Below are 17,685 nucleotides of genomic sequence, written 5' to 3'. Positions count from 1 at the left end.
CTTGATTCCATTTTAATGGTTTGATTAAATTGCTTTTCATCTAAAGGTGTAACTACTTAACCACCGGAAGTGCGAGTACACTGCTTGGTGATTTCGAACGTTCCAAAACCAGGAAATGAGATAAAGGCCTATTGGTTTAATCTATGTAAAGATTTGTTTTAATAAAGACACAGCCCGTCCCAATGGAACCCTAGGCCTTCGACGTCTTTCTCCAGTTCCACGCTTTCATGACATAACGCTGCTTTGTCTGTCGGGTGTAAGTCTGCTTCCTTCTGAAACCTAAAATGACAAATGGGACACCCTGCAGTCTTGTGGTACACCACAGATGCACATGAAGTGTGCCGTTTAGAACAGGGCCTTAAAAGTCACAATGAAACGGAAGTATAGACAGATCTTTTCTTCTGCATTGTGATATCTTAATGTAACAAATTATTGAAAGGAATAATAGTAGGACTTTCTTCACGCCCAGACGAAACTTACCAATTCACAAAATTAACGGAATGCATACCTGATATAAAAAATTGGATGACTAGTAATTTCCTACTACTTAATTCTGAAAAAACAGAGATTCTAATTATTGGACAAAAAACTCCCTCACGTAATAACCTAGAATACTGTCTAACACTTGATGGCTGCTCTGTTAAGTCTTCATCGTTGGTTAGGAACCTGGGTGTGCTCTTTGATACCAATCTTTCATTTGAAAGTCACGTGTCTAGTATCTGTAAAACAGCATTTTTCCATCTTAAAAATATATCTAAATTACGTCATATGCTCTCAATGACAAATGCGGAACAATTAGTTCATGCGTTCATGACATCAAGGCTAGATTATTGTAATGCTCTACTGGGTGGTTGCCCTGCACGCTTAATAAACAAATTACAGCTGGTCCAAAACGCAGCAGCTCGAGTTCTTACCAGAACCAGGAAGTATGACCATATTAGCCCGGTTCTGTCAACACTGCACTGGCTTCCTATTAAACATTGTATACATTTTAAAATACTGCTGATTACTTACAAAGCACTAAATGGTTTAGCTCCGCAGTACTTGAGCGAGCTCTTAACGCATTATAGTCCTTCACGTCTATTGCGATCTCAAAATTCCGGCCAGTTAATACAGGGTGTCTACAGATAACAAGTTAAATTTAAGACTTTTTAAGACCTTTTTAATGCCACTTTGAATTAAATTTAAGACCAAACCTGTGATGGAAATACACATTATATTGCATACGTATATGTAATATTTAACCTAAGTAATTGAAATAATTTAATATTAACTACTTGTTTATTGAACTAAAATCAATGTAACATTTGCAATCGTGAGAATATTCAGCAACATAGCTCCCGTCATGTTATGTTACTTAACTATATCACATGTTATAAATAAATAAAAAAACAACATTTAGAATTTTTACCTCAGTATGTTTCTTCTGTGAGTTTTTTTATGTGTGCCGTTATGCTCATTTGTTTTGATTTCTTACTATAAAATCTATCACAGAGACAAGCAGAGCGAGCCTCAACAGCGTTACCAGAAAAAGCCTACATTATCATTATCAATAGCAGTTTAAGTAATAAAATCTGTGACCAGAAATATGTAAGACCTATCGAATCTGAATTTAGGACATTTTAATACTTTAAGGCCTTTTATTAGGAACATTTTATTTAAGACTTTTTAAGGACCCGCGGCCACCCTGAATAACCAAAATACAATTAAATATATCTAATAAAATATATATTTTAAAGTTAAATAACCAAAATACTATGTTTGATAGTTATACTTATAATTTTGTTTCTATTACATGCAGTTCTAACTTGAGCTCTTAGCTCTCCGGTTAGAATATTGGCTTCTTACTGACCCTTTAAAGGGATACTCCACCGAAAAATGAAAATTCTGTCATCATATACTCACCCTCATGTTGTTTCAAACCTGTATGAATTTCTTTCTTTTGCTGAACAGAAAGGAAGATATCTAGAAGAATGTCAGTAACCAGACAGTTTTAGATACCATTGACTTCCATAGTATATATTTTTTTCCTACTATGGAAGTCAATGGTATCTAAAACTGTCTGGTGGAGTATACCTTTAAGAAACACAGAACTCACTCTTGCACTCACACTTACAATCTCACACACACACACACACACACACACACACACACACACACACACACACACACACAACTCACTCACTCAGATATGTGGTTTATGAGGACTCTCCATAGGCGTAATGGTTTTTCTAATGTACAAACTGTATAATCTATCCCCCTACACTAACCCTACCCCTAAACCTACCAATCACAGATTTAGTATGTTTTTTAAGCCGTTTGGTTTAGAAGGACACATATGTCCTCATAAACCATGTTTACGTTGTAATACCCATGTCATTATACACATTTGTGTCCTCATAAACCATATACAAGAACACACACACATACACACACACACACACACATACACATACACATACACATACACATACACACACACACACACACACACACAATAACACACTATATTTTTTTATTAGCCCCGGGTCTAGCCGGACAGCCTGTGTGGGTGTGGGGGTGTGGTGTGGTCATTGAAAATGTGTTCAGATATATATTCTTCACAGAAAATGAGCCAAGGCCAATGAGTCTGAGTTTGAAAAAATAATTAATCGTATAATTTTTCTCTTGATAAAAAATGAAACCGGGTCCTACAGACCCGAACACCATACAAGGGTTAAAACGACACTAACGAGACGCTTAACAACACAGCGTACAAAACAAACATTTTATATAGATATCATATTCTAATTAAATGAATACTTACAATCACAGAAATAATGTCCTTGGCGATGGTCAATTTGCTGCTGCTCGTATCCGAAAGCTGAATCACAGCTGTTCTAAATAAGCTACATATGATTGGTTAATAATAATCCTATTTCAGTATCTTGCCGCACTATTGGCTCGACTGATATAGTAGGCAACCGCGTTTGCCTGCATATTTACGGGTCGTGCAATATCATTTCGGGGGAACATGTGCAATAAATGGGAGTGGCAACACTTTTCATATCGTTGAGAATAAAACAACCGTCCCAACTTTACAAATCCAGGTTCTCTCTCCATGGGGATCATCCATTTCGAAAAGTAAAGCAGATACGGAACCTCGGCCCACGCGAGATGCAATGCGATTGGTTGCTGGACCAGCCAATGGAATTAATATGTGTAATATTAATATTTAAAATTGCCTAGTCATTAGATTTGTGAATTCTTTTTCTGAAAAACAAAATTATATCATTAATCTTTTAATTATTTTGGCAAAGTTTTAAATCCATAAGACAAAAATAACTCAAAAGAAACCCTCCTATATTACCTTTTATAACACTGATCTCACAATATACTTAGAATATCTTTTAAACATGAGATCACAAAACAAAAAGCTTATAAAAACAATACAAATTTTAAAGCTTTTCAAATACATATAACTGCCCTGATATTATAAACTTTAATTTCTGCATTTATTATTTATTTTATTATTATTATGTACATTTATACTTTAGTTGTTGTTGTTATTCTTTGGTTTATACATTTTGAATTGTATTTACAGTGCCTTGTATTCATTTAGTTTTTTTGTTGCATTGTAGGCTACTTGAAATGTTTGTAATTTAACTAAATAAATAAAAAGCACAATATGTTATGTATACCATACGTAATAAGATGTATTTCTAAAATCAATACTTTCAATATTATAATATTATATATTATATGACGTTACTGTCACAAAAATAGCTTTAATGGTTCTGTTTTTTTGTTTTTTTTTAAGCAAGTCTGGAGGCTAATGAAATGAAACAGTAACGCTATTTCTGAGGATATTTCTATTGTATTGTATTGTATTGTCTTGTATTTTGTACTGATTTTCTTGCAGGTTGGCGATGGCGCGTAATTTCATGATGGGCGGAAGAGGAAGTGAGTGCTTTAATTTTTAATTTATTTGTTATGGTGTGTTGTACAATGACTGACTGATCCCATTTGATCCCATTTATTTGATTCATTGCATGTGAAATAAACTTGAATTGAATTTGAGTAACTTAACTGAAGTAAAAATCTGTAATTGACCACAGACATTGATTATTGATTATTATGATTAAACTAACGTTATGTGATATGTGAAATATTCCATCCTTAGAGCACTCCAGATCCAGGAGAGCTGCTTTCGGTCAGACGGCTGGTCGGGAGGTTTGGACGTCCGATTCTGATGACCGTGATCAGGATCCGCTGCCCCGAGATGGACAAAGTAAGTTACACAATTTCCTTACTTGAGTGAAAGTAAGTTACAGATACTTCTGGTTAAATATTACTCAGTTACAAGTAAAAGTTGAAAAGACTGATTTTTACTTGAGTAAAAGTACAGAAGTACTTGTTTTTAAAAGTACTTAAGTATCAAAAGTAAAAAGTAAATGTCATTGCACTGTTTTATTATTGTTTGTAATACTTACAGTACCTTATGCCTCTGAATCTATGCCTGCCTACCTACCCACCCTCATATCAATATATAATTTATTTCTAGAACACAGTTCCTGTAGTGGGATTGAATGTGAGATTGAATAAGTGCTCTCAATAACGTCCACAATAGTTTCGGGCTGTTCCCTCAAATAGTGCCCTATTTAAAGATTTTTGGCTTTTAGGATGAATATGTCAGCCACTGTTATAAGCTAGTGTGCTCCAAAACAATGACAAAATGAGCATTTAAAAGACCAAACCCAACATTGAAAATGAAAGTCAGATTGATGTCAGAATCCAACTACTTTCTACTCAAGGACCTTGACATAAATGTAACGTTAGTGGAGTAAAAAGTATGATACTTGTCTTTCAAATGTAGTGAAGTTAAAGTAAAATGTTTCCAGAAAAAATAGTACTCAAGTAAAGTACAGATACTCAAAAAGTGTACTTAAGTACAGTACTCAAATAAATGTACTTTGTTACTGTCCACCTCTGCCGCTGCCAGACCCGACCCAGACACAGAGCCAGGATCGTCCTGGATATTTACCATCTCTGTCTTCTGAGTTTTCTGTTTCTGTGTCCACAGGTCAGGCTCACGGGACGAGGGCGAAGCAGAACCCAGATGTTGGACGTCCGTCCACTTCATCTAACCACTCTCGCAGAGGTCAGAACAGGGCAGGATATAGGCATGGGCAAGGAGGGGCAATGCCCTCCCAAATGCCGTGACTGCCCCCCAAACGTGATGGCATGTAAAGATCCCAAATTTAAAAAAATATTTCAAGAAAAATGGTCAGAGTGAGCGCTCTCTGCTCTCTATCCCTCATTCAAAGTAGCTACTGATTGGTAGATGCATAGGGAGGGCGTGGCCAGTCGCTTCACCGGCTTGTGGTGAACCTGCTGAGCTTCACGTCTCAGTCAGTCACTGCAGAGCGGAGTACGCAGACACACTGTCGTCAGCTGAGCTCAGCCCCTGTTTTGAGTTTCCTTCGCCGTCAGTCACTGAAATTATTTGGTTACTCTTTCTGTAAGCGTTCTCATTCCCTCCATATCTCTCTATCGCTTTCTCTTGTAATTTGCACCGAGTGACGAGTCGAGTATGCGCCGATTTCTGGTTGCTAAAGCTAGCACTGGCAGCAGCAACGAGGCTGCTAGGGCATTAGCTGCAGCAGAGACCGAATCACCCGGCTCGTCGGGTGATACTGCTCCTCGACTCGCTACAATTTCTAACCCCCGTGCCCAGTCCAGTACCAGTACACCTAGTTCTAGTTGCACAAGACCCGCAGCCCCCGTCGTTCCCAGCCCATCCGTGGCTGTTGCGGATAAAAAAAATAAAAAATAAAACCCAAAAGAAATAAAAAAGATTGAAATAAAAAACGAAAGGACAGACAGACAAGACAGACAGGAAGACAGACAGATAAAAAAAAAAAAAGAGATAAATGCAGCCTCAATTCTGGCTCACGAGAAGGCCATAACAACAGGTCTAGATATGGACGCATTTGTTAGGACTTTTGCACAGAAAAGCAGACGACTGATGCTATAATGACTGATATAAGCCATGCTGTGTACAGAGCTAAAGAAATGAAAACAAAACCCCCCCAAAAAAGAAATAAAAAAGATTGAAATAAAAAACGAAAGGACAGACAAAGACAGACAGACAGGAAGACAAACAGACAGACAAAAAAAAAAAAAGATAAATGCAGCCTCAACAGGGCACAAGCCAGTGTCCTATTTGTGCCGGTCCCAAGCCCGGGTAAATGCAGAGGGTAGTGTCAGGAAGGGCATCCAACATAAAACCTGATAAGACAAATCAAATGGATCAAAGGAGCTGATAGATTAGAGCTGGGCGATATAGGATTTTTTCAGTTCACAATATATTTTTTCATTTCTGGCCATATCGATATATATCACAATATAAAATCAAATCACTATATTTGTCAAATTTAAATGTTCCGTTAAATGACTTGCCCCCCCTGATATTCTACCTGCACCCCCTAGTGGGGCTGGCTGAATCCGGCCCTGTTAGTTATGATATGAAAAAAAATCTCAGCTCTCAGATTCTGTCAATTTTATTACGAAATTCAAACAATAAATACCGTTTTGGTGCTTGTAATTGTGACGCGACAGATCCCTAGCGGCACGTGACCCGATCATCTCTACTAGCTATAGTAAATAAACACGAATGAACAATGTTGAAAGAAACAGTACAGCTTACCAAAATGTAGCCTATATTCTTCATACATAATATCGATCAATCAATCAAACAAAGGGGTCAATAAAACAGCTGGAAACAATTATGTCACATAACATTTACCTCAGGAAAGCCATTTAATGACCATAATATAGGCACGTTAGTTGGCTAGAAAAAGAGCTATAGAGAGTATTTTGCTAAATATGTGTACTATATTACATATTTATTATATTTGTACTTATATCATTAAATAAAGTTGTTATTATAATAAAAACGCATTATATTTAATTTGAGTTATTTTTAACCTTAAATAATAGGCCTACTACCAGCTGATAGGGCTGTCTAGCCTATGTATTTTTTTTTCTTGAGAAAAATGAACGCCTATCTTGTGTACCTAACATTTATCCAAATGAGTCAATATTAAATCAAATCGCAAGAATTGAATTGAAATCGTGACATTTGTTTCAAGAAATTTGTTTAAAAAAAAAAAAGTAGCTTTCCAGAAATTGTACCATATAAACATTGTAACATGTTGTCACTAAACCTAATAAAATTCAGTTTAGTTACTAAAATGTTTTGACAATCACAATACACTTATTGTGATGCAAGTTTTTTTTGCAAATAAAAATAAAACGTTTTTTTTGTCTATAAAACGCAGATAGCAGGCCGGGTGAAACCCGTAGTTGTTGGGACATCAGAGACCGGTTTGTCCAGGAGGGAAACATGTTTATTAGCAATAGCTGAAGTGTCCGACGTTTTGAGCCATTCCTACGCACATTGCTTGATTTTTTTCCCCATCGGACTTCAGTAAAGGGCTGCGGACCTTTCCCACCATCTTTTCCGACATGAAGAATACACTTTACGGGTGTTAATCGAGCTTGATCGCCGCTATCAGATGAAGATGCGCTGCTTACGTCCTCCTCCATGTTTACATGTGATATTGGCTTGATTTCGGCTGGGACCTACTTACATTTTCTATGCTGATTGGTTGAAAATCAATCTCAACAGTTTTATATGTCTCAATACGCAGTCAATATAGTGCGCCAATAAATTACAATTTCTCATTAACTGCAGGATAATGCGTGGAGAACTTTTTGCTTGGATACCTTTTATTTACGTTGAACATATTGAGCAAAAGAAAAAGTAGTGCCCCGTTTGTCGGAACGAAACTGAACGATACAGCTCACGTACAGCGGCCTAAGAGTCAGACAATAATGGAGAGACTCAAGAAGTGACAACATGTAGAATGCAACAGTACATTTCTGAATGGTTAGTTGATGAATTTAGGTAGCTTATGTGTCATCTTCTATTCATTGATTAGCATTTTTTAAGGACTTCAACATTACACACTAACTAAAGTTAAAAAAGTGAAATCATAATCAACCACCCCTTCAAGCGTGTGACGGAAATGTCTCGCCCCTTACCATATTTGGAACTTCAGCTCCAGAAGCAATAATGGCAGGTGATCATGTCAGAACTACCTTATCAATTCAAGCTCGATTCTGATCCGGAAAATGCAGATGTCCAAGATGAGCGATCATCTTTGCATGGCGGCGCTGGCGGCAACAATAATACAGCGAGAACAAAAGTTACGACATTGTTTCTACTCAGACAATTCATGGGACCATATCATCTGAACATATTTCCAAATGAAATAACCCTTTAAAGGCCCATAATAAAAGAGATGTCTGTTTTAAATGAATTTCTTGAAAACAATGTCTAAACCCTCCTCAAGTGCTTTTCATCCAAACAGTATGAAGATCTTACATATGATGATTATCATCAAAAACTAATTAAATCTGTTCTGTTATAGTTCAGTTCAGCAGGAGAGATCAGAACCAGCGCCCAGCTGTGTGTCTTTGAGGAGTGACTGGTCTATGGGTCTTCCAATACATTTTAAGAATGACGATACACAGACTGATCTCAGGTAGGCTATAACATTTCTTAAAGACATTTAAATATTTTAATGAAAGAGATTTTTGAATAGTCAGTAGCAAATTCTTAAAATATGAAAACATACTTACAGGCTGTGTGTGAGTCAGAAGCGCCAGAATGTACATGCAAATATGGAATTGCCCCACTTTTTAGAATCAGCTTTGTGCACAGCCTGCCTTGTACTCTCGCAGGGTCTGGAAACAGTCCTCCGAAAATTGTGCAGCACACAGTCGAATATTTTAGTTGTACTGTTCTGGAACAGTTGTAAATAAAGTTTAAGCATTGTTTTCTAATTGTGTCCTCTTTTGGAAGGCCAAACTCATTTCGTTTGGCTTTCACAGCGAAAAACACAGTGTCTCTACGACATGGCGGCGCTGGCGGCAACAATAATACAGCGAGAACAAAAGTTACGCCTTCTTTCTTTGCGTATAAATTTATTTATGAAACTCTGCCCCCACTCTCTGACCTAGATTTGTTGGGGCGTGTTTGAAAGAAGAGTTTTAGGAAGGCGTGGCTGACCTGCTCTGTCTAGTCTATCGGTCTCCGTGTCCTCTTTGCTTCGCGATTTTTCTGTGCGTGAGAAAATGGATGTGTGGCGTGAGAGCGTGTGAAAAGTGTCAATTGCGTGAGTCTCACGGTGAATGCATGAGAGTTGGCAGCTTATAGCTTACAGCTTATAGTCTGTTATTATATTTTGGCTTAATTCTATTTGTTATTCAGATTTTACCTCAAATATTACCTTTGAATTGGAACAACATAATGAGAAGTAATTAGAATGTTAATGCTACACTAGAAATTTTCTTGATAATCTTATCATGTTTACTGTCCCTAGATAGCAACTTCAGGTATATCACACATTTCAAACTGGTTTATTTTGTATTTCAAGTGGTAATTCGGCATTTTTGGGTTTATATGATAAACAGGTTTGAAAGTGCAAAATTCCCTATGGTTTCCCTTTTTTTTTAAATGGGCACCTTTAGCATAATTTTTCTCAAAAACTGCAAGGTTGTGTGTGGAGAACTTTTTCCTAAGGAATCTCTATATATTTCTGATGTTAAATATAAAAAAAAGTAGGTAGTGCCCCACTTGGTGGAACGAAACCCTATTTCTAGGCCTCTTTTAGGCTACCGACAGCGGCCTACTGCCATTATTGCTTCTGGAGCTGATGTTCCAAACATGGTAAGGGGCGAGACATTTCCGTCACACGCTTGAAGGGGTGGTTGATTATGATTTCACTTTTTTAACTTTAGTTAGTGTGTAATGTTGAAGTCCTTAAAAAATGCTAATCAATGAATAGAAGATAACACATAAGCTACCTAAATTCATCAACTAACCATTCAGAAATGTACTGTTGCATTCTACATGTTGTCACTTCTTGAGTCTCTCCATTATTGTCTGACTCTGGTTTGAACATAAACATTGACATTTTCAGTGCATGTCTGTGTGAGGTAAAAGGATAAAATATCTGTGGGGTATTTTGAGCTAAAACTTCACATACACACACTGGGGACATCAAAGATTTATTTTACATCTTGTGAAAAGAGCATTATACCACCCCTTTAAGGTTATTGCGCCAATCACAATGTACTGGCTAGCTGGCCAATCAGAGCACGCCGCGCTTTTCAGAACGATGAGCTTTGTAAAAATCAACGCATTTCAGAAAGGCGGGGCATAGAGAAGCAACAATAATGTACAGTATGTGTAGAATAATGAGTTTGTTTGTTTTTTAACCTAAAACCGCATAAACACATTGCATTACACCAAATACACAAAATAATGTTCTTTTTAGAACCGTCATATGACCCCTTTAATTGTATTACATTGATACCATCTGTTGGTCATTTTTGGAGGAGTCATTTTGGAGGAGGTTATAATGGGTTTGAGGTCAGAATATAGAATAGGGTATTTTTTTGAGCTCTGAATATACATGTAAGGCCACAGCAGCACTGCTGCACATTACCTGCAATTCCACAACGCCCAGGTACAAACAAAAAGGACTGCAGTCCATTTAAAATGACCACAAAAGCTGGGTGTTTCAAATATTATAAGCATCTCTTTCAATAAAATGCTATTTATCTGATTCCAAGCCATGAAATTGGAACACTCATAGATATGTCTCTCTTGCATCAGGTGAAGACAATGTCTATTATGAATATCATAAATACAAAATACAAAACACCATAATATTAAAATGTTAATCATGTCTTTAAGAAATGTTGTAGCCTACCTGAGATCAGTCTGTGTATTGTCATTCTTAAAATGTATTGGATAATCCATAGACCCGTCACTCCTCAAAGACACACAGCTGGGCGCTGGTTCTGATCTCTCCTGCTGAACTGAACTATAACAGAACAGATTTAATTAGTTTTTGATGATAATCATCATATGTAAGATCTTCATACTGTTTGGATGAAAAGCACTTGAGGAGGGTTTAGACATTGTTTTCAAGAAATTCATTTAAAACAGACATCTCTTTTATTATGGGTCTATAAAGGGTTATTTAATGTATTCATTTAAAGTACCTGCAAACTGGAGAAAAATCTTCATCTCTGGATGTTTGTCTGTCATCCATGATGAAGCTGAACAGTTGAAACAGTCTGATCTCCACTGACACTGGATGTAAATGACGAACAAACACAAAACTAAAGTAATTAAACTTAATTAAACATCTTTATCAATGATCTGATCATGAGAGTTGGAGGTAAATAGATAATGACATCGATGCGTTCACTCAAAAAAGTAATTTGAAAAATCATCACATAGCCTAACTTACAGCACGATACACAAAAGAAACCCCGTTCCTTTACTACAGGATGAAAAATGTCAAACACGTCCTTTCAGAAAAAAAGTATTAATGTGGACGTCACCTGTAAAGGGCCTCAAGACATAAAAAGTCCCCTTGATCCAAATTTAGTCTAGATATCCAACCGATTCACAAACTCCTCCATCTTTTCCATCAAGTAGCTAGTACACACATTCCTGTCTACGGTTTTATAAAAGTTTCCTTTGAAATACTTACTAATATTTTGTATCGGAACTTAGGAATCGACTGTCTGATTACATGGCGAAACATCAGCTTCCCTTTCAAGGGAACTCGAGCTGCGTCGAGACGCGGTGGGAACGCCCTGCGTGATTGCATCGTGAAGCACGTGTATAACCAGTCCAATGGAAAGACGAGACGTAATAGGCGGGTGACGTCATTGACCAATGCTCGATGCAGAGTCAAATGGGAGGAGCTAGAGTTCTAGCTCACCCTTGCTGGATCTAGTGCGAGTTCAACCGTGATGGAGGAAGGACAAGTTTGTTTTGATGCGCAAGATGCTGGCATACATCATATTGTATTTTTCTCTAATATTTGTCGTGATTATGATTAAATATTTATCGTTTCTGTGACAAACGCGTAAACACCTAATAAGAACATTGCTCACACTGTGTGTGTGTTTCTAAAAACGGTTGAAACGTATCTATGTAGCCTATTATTTTATCTTTATAACGGTTTCGTTGTTTTCCTCACTTTTAAAGGTGAACTCGGCAACTCTAGCGAACTCTAGTCACTTCTTCGCTGATTTTTCCTTTTGTTGTCGCATGTTTTCCCCACGAGCTCCCCCTACAGCTGTGGGGGGGCGTATATTTCACAACACGGTCGTAAAAAACTCACTTGCGGCGGCCTCCTCCCCCTCTCTACCGCTGCTCATGTGCATTTGTTTTGATCGGAGCAAGCCAACTGTATCGTGTGGAGCTATGTCTACCGAGGTGGGTCATCTGGTAATACATCATACATGCGTGTGTGTTTATGTCGAATTGCCGTAAAGCAATTCGTGTTTCGCGCTCGTTCTCGTTCTCGCTTCTCACGAGACTTCCAATTTCTATCTTGCCGGGACGGTAGTCCCCAAGTTGCAAGGTTGGTTTTCCAGCGGGGAAAGTCACCAATATCACCAGAACAGGTTGTTTAACCATCCAAATGAATTCTAGACAGTTTTATTAAGTTAAAAAAGTTACCAAGTTCTCCTTTAAAGCTGCTTTGGACAAAAGCATCTGCTATGATTATGTAAATTACTAGACTTAAAAGGCAATGTGAAAGCTTAGATAGTGCACCCCTATTTATTTTTTGTCCACCGCATTTACGTGTGTGTTATTTGTGAATTAATCTAAATCATCTGATTAATTTATGCAATAAAAAATAAGACTAGGTACCTAATCTGCCCTTTTTGTAGAAGTAAAAGCATACTCCAACAGGCCAGTTATTTAATTATTATTATTTTTAATTATATGTAGTTATTTAGAAGTTATTAATTATATGTAGTTATTTTAAACTAATTAAACTAAAGAAATAAGAAATTAAAATTTCTCAAATTAAAATTTATATTTACTGTACCAAACACCACTTTCAATACACAATAGTCACCATACTTTATTAAACAACACTTTATTGGAGGACAAAGCATAAAGTTGATAAAGTAGCATAAAGAAAAATGAGATTCAAGATAAATAAAAATGTGTCTTCAAAAATACGTCAACATCATATGAATCCATTCACAGCTGCTGAAGCCACAAAACGAGTGCCAGAGAATCATATTCAGTCACCTACAGAAAACAGATTTGATATTGTGTTGGAAAATAATGATTCATTATCACAGCTAAACTGGTTTCTTGCTCTTCCCTGTACGTCCCTATCAGGTTCGTGTTCTTCTTCCTCGTCTAAACAGTTTGTTCAGTTGAAGAACAGAAGATGTGATCACTGATGTGGTGGAGCTTTTTCTCAACCAGAGGAAGAAGTCTCAACATCCCATTGTCAGGCGTTCTCCAGTGCTGGTCTGAAAGTAAAACAAAAAACACAAACCATTCAAATGAAGTTGTTTAATGGACAGTCAGGTCAGCTTATGTTCTGCGTTATTTAAAGCAGTGATGGTTTACTCTGGCCCTCAGCGTTGTAACGTAAACGACTCTGGGTCAATGCGAATTAGCTCAAGAATATAGGGAATTTGGGAAATATTACTAATCATAACTCATGGTCATAATTCATAAATCGCATATACATTAGGGGAGAACCGGGGCGAAAGTAACGCGGGACGAAAGTAACAAAGCGATTTTCTCAGAGCCCTGACTATATTAGCATTTCAAGCTATGACAGCACGTTCAGTACGCAACCCTTGACGGAGCTGCCAAATATCACGTGATTTCGTCATCGTTTCCCGCAGTTAGGTCCAGTAAGCAGTTTTCGAGTTCGATAAGTAAATTACTGAAGCGGTACTTTTTTTTCTAATTACAAGATGTGTTTTTCGTTTCATGTCAAACAGTAATGATCAATCTACATGTTATTGAGTGCTGTAACACATCCTGAAGTTTGCCTTGTTAGAGTTTTTCATTATAAAAGTAAATCGGGTTTAAACGTCAGGAGTTCCTGTCGGGACGAAAGTAACACTTGTTACTTTTGTCCCGCTATAGTGAAAACAAGTGTTTCTTTTGTCGCGCTGCTAATGTGGTGACTTTCTCTGTGTTGCAGCATTTATTAAAACATGTTTATGTCATGTTATACCAACAGAACATGGCAAGAGTGAGGGTCAGTAAGACAGATAGAGGTCTGATTCAGCCAGATGTTTAAGAGAGTGCATTCACATTTAAATCAGCTGATTTCTGTCACCATTCCATTTACCTTAGTCACATTTAGGTTTTAGCCATACCTTATAGCTTTTCCACCTCCACCTATGTATTTGCAGGGTTTCCATCCTGATGTTTTAATGCAGATTTTAAATTTATGCATAAAAAATTGATGGAAACATGACTATTGTTACATTATGTTGAGAATTTATATTATGGTAATTTAATTTAATTTTCATATTGTTCATGTTGAAAACACATTTTATAAAATAGATTGACATTGCCAATAAAAAAAAATATTCTAAAGAATTCAAGTTTGTACTGTTGGGTTATTTGAAACATTGATGAAACTGAAATTTAAAATGAAAATGTAAATTAATTTTTTTTTTGCAAATATAAAGGCCAAAATATGTTTGCAGTTACATGTTAACAAGGTCATATACTCAGGTATATTTAGGCTAATAAAAAAAAACAAGAGTAACACAAACAATCTAGCTTGTATATTGTTGTGTTACTTTTGACCCACCTGTGTGTTACTTTCGTCCCAACTGACGGGGTCGAAAGTAACATGAGCAGTCTTAAGTTCAAAGTGAAATTATACTGAAGTCCTTCTACATTTTTACAAAATACCACCTGGTATTGATAGACCACACTTGTGAGTGACTGACCACAGCAAAAATATATCTCTGTCTAAAACATCATCTTTTCAAATTATGTTTTTCTGAAAAATGGTACTTTCGCCCCTGCTCTCCCCTACTTTATTAATTTTCGGAAATACCTCGTTCTGTAACTGATCTCGACATCAGTCATTCGTCCAGCGAATAAATGTAAGATTATCAGTTAAGAAGGAGTTTTCCTGTTTACAAACTCCAAGAAAGTTTATCTTCTGGCCACGAACATAACTTCCTGAGTTTATGAATTAAAACTACTCAAGGTAGTCGATATCGAGCTTGTAGCTTAGATCTTTTAGTTTCATTGACTTACAAGGTGGGTTTTCAAACACAGAGACAGTTAAAGTATAAATGAATTTTTAATAAATGTACACTAGAGAGATTATATGAGCTACAATATAAACGTACGTAAAAATGCAAACAGTAAAACAGACAACATTTAACCAAACAAAACATCGCATGGTCAGAATAAATGAAAGAAAGAAAGAAAGAAAGAAAGAAAGAAAGACAGAAAGACAGAGAGAAGAGATAGAGGGTAACTTAATTCACAGACCTAAGAACTGGACACCTGAAATCAGCGTTTAGAGAGTTACGTTACTTGCAAGATTCTGTGCTCTTTCAGTGCGGTGCTGAAGAGGCGTGTGTGCGCGTGTCCGGCTGGTTTGGGTCTAGCTTCGTCTTTTGGGTCGTTTCGCAAGACGATGTAAAGGCTCACTTGAATTTAACGTTACCGAGAAAGTTCAGATCATTTCCCTTGTGGAAGGGAAAGGCGTGTAGGAACTTAGTTGCAAAAAGAACGGCAGCTTCTACATGACGCGGGCATGCGTCCAGAGGAGAAGCCAAGGCCTGTCCCGCTGGTTGCGTTGGGAAGCGCTGCGCGTGGAGGAGAAGGTCAGAAGAGGGTTGAGTTGCGTTGAGAGTTGAGAGAGAGTTTAAACTGAAGGTTCGGACTTTTAACAGTGTCTCGTGTACGCCTCCTTTTGCGTGAAGGGCAAATCATCTGTCGAGATTTTTCGAGCGGGAAGATTCCTTTGTCCGGTTAGACACGCCCACTCGAATGAGTCATGATTGACTTTAACTTGAGAGGGTTTTTCTCCAGGCATATGAACTGTATAAAACAATGCGCATCACTGAATTCTGCTATCGGAATTCAACTCCGTTAGCTGGAGAGGATTACAGAGATATCAAAAATAGAATATAGACGTTGTAGCAATGCAAAGATACATTATTATGCATTAGTATAGGCATTTGCAGTTCTATTAATGTTACAAATAGGACATATGCTTTCCTATGGTTTACACACACCTCTTAACACACAAATATATATATTTAGTACATTTAAGAGTGACTTTATGGGTAAAAGTCCTTTTCTGTAGGGGGTTTCTGTTTCAAAGTCCAGAGTGTGTTTGTGTGTGTGTGTTGGAATGTTGCGCACCCGTGGTCTCCTTTGCATAGGGCTGAATGAGCTTGGTGGTCAACTTTTATGACCTGCCAATGAGATCGGGTTACGGGATGCGATTCTACTGGGAGAACATTCTTCAAAAATACATTTCAGAGCCAAACACTCGAAGATCATAACTATATGATCAAAACAACATTAATCACATATGCATACAGGAAGTTCAGATACAAGTCTGAGTTACATACATTAAAGGATGTTAAGTTAAACACAAAGGATGTTTGTGTGTGTGTGTGTGTGTGTGTGTGTGTGTGTGTGTGTGTGTGTGTGTGTGGAGTATCTGGAATGTCACGAGTCTATAAAAGTCACAGGGAGTCCATGCTGAAATGGGGGTTTTAGAGGGGATTCTCCAAAACAGGGTTCCCTATGTGACTCAAATATCCCTCTGGGGAGCCACAAAGATGCAATTTTGACCGTTCAAGCAGACTGAGGCACCATGAATAAACTCGTTGTCTAAGGAGACAACGAAGGATGTGTTTGGAGATCAGGATTTACTAATTTGAACAGCATGTGACCGCATGTCATAGTCATTGTCATTACAAGGTAATAGTGTATATCCGGCTTTACGCTTGGCAGAGATAGATTTTTTAGATCGAAAATGCAACAACAGACATATTCGCTCAATTTTTCAAATGAAGAGAAAGGTTACTCCAAGGGGTAAATTCTATTGGGGATCCCTTGTAACAAATGTAATTTGGAGAAAGGCCTGGCTTTTGCCTAGTAAATTTTGTGTATCCAACAAAGTTAAGGAAATTCATTATAAAATCCTTCATAAAATCTATCCTGTTAACTCTTCCATTTCTAAATATTCTGATATTGATGAGACTTGCTCTTTTTGTGGTTTTGTTGAGGAAACTGTCCCCCATTTATTTTGTGAGTGTAATGTAACCAATCGATTTTGGGCTAATTTAAGTGCTTTTGTTTTTGGCCCTACAAATGTGACCCACACCTTCATTCTTAAAGAGATTATCTTTTATTATGAAAACCCAAAGCGGATGTCCCTTGAACATGTTGTTAATTTCCTTATCTTATATGCAAAATTCTTCATCCACAAGCAAAAATGGCTTAAGTCTCCTTTGAGCTTCCCTCTTTTTCTTGCTGACCTTAATTATTTTATTTCTTCCCTTAGACTTATAAATAACAAAAAAAGTGCAACATTTTTGATGCATTATGATGATTTATTCAAAGATATGACTTAAAGCTGCCGTCGGCAACATTTTTCTGATCATATTCAGTGAAATTGACACTATAATCCGACAGAACAACATAAATAAGGTGGTTTTAGAAAAAAACCCGAGCTTCTAACTCCACCTGGAGCGTGTTATTTGTTTTGCAAAAATCCAGCGCTCCCGCTTCAT

The 17,685-nt window shown here is 37.2% G+C and overlaps 3 protein-coding genes and 1 pseudogene across 4 annotated transcripts in view; 1 reads left to right on the top strand and 3 right to left on the bottom strand.

Annotated features, from left to right (window-relative positions):
- LOC309507292 (threonine synthase-like 1) overlaps positions 1-1,321 on the bottom strand; it is a 75,555-nt pseudogene extending 74,234 nt beyond the window's left edge. The window contains exon 1 of the transcript in view: positions 667-1,321. The product of the transcript in view is annotated as a threonine synthase-like 1 (transcript). The remainder of the gene's footprint in view (positions 1-666) is intronic.
- The window catches only part of LOC309507286 (uncharacterized protein), a 72,761-nt gene extending 61,086 nt beyond the window's left edge, over positions 1-11,675 (bottom strand). Inside the window, exons 1-3 of the mRNA XM_082181457.1 lie at positions 11,467-11,675; positions 11,122-11,212; positions 10,827-10,940 (exon numbers count right to left, since the gene is read on the bottom strand). Of these exons, the coding sequence (XP_082037583.1) occupies positions 10,827-10,940; positions 11,122-11,171 (164 nt within the window). The 5' untranslated portion in view covers positions 11,172-11,212; positions 11,467-11,675. The remainder of the gene's footprint in view (positions 1-10,826; positions 10,941-11,121; positions 11,213-11,466) is intronic.
- Positions 1-17,685, top strand: part of LOC309507279 (uncharacterized protein) — a 61,524-nt gene that overhangs the window by 1,553 nt on the left and 42,286 nt on the right. The window lies entirely within an intron of this gene.
- Positions 1-17,685, bottom strand: part of LOC309507277 (uncharacterized protein) — a 61,742-nt gene that overhangs the window by 5,235 nt on the left and 38,822 nt on the right. The gene's annotated exons all lie outside the window — the stretch shown is intronic.

This window comes from Leuciscus leuciscus (assembly GCF_965113295.1).
Source record: "Leuciscus leuciscus genome assembly, chromosome: 10".
NCBI classification, from domain to species: domain Eukaryota; kingdom Metazoa; phylum Chordata; class Actinopteri; order Cypriniformes; family Leuciscidae; genus Leuciscus; species Leuciscus leuciscus.
The sequence above is the reverse complement of the archived record's forward strand: the minus strand, read 5'-3'. Positions and strand labels throughout refer to the sequence as shown.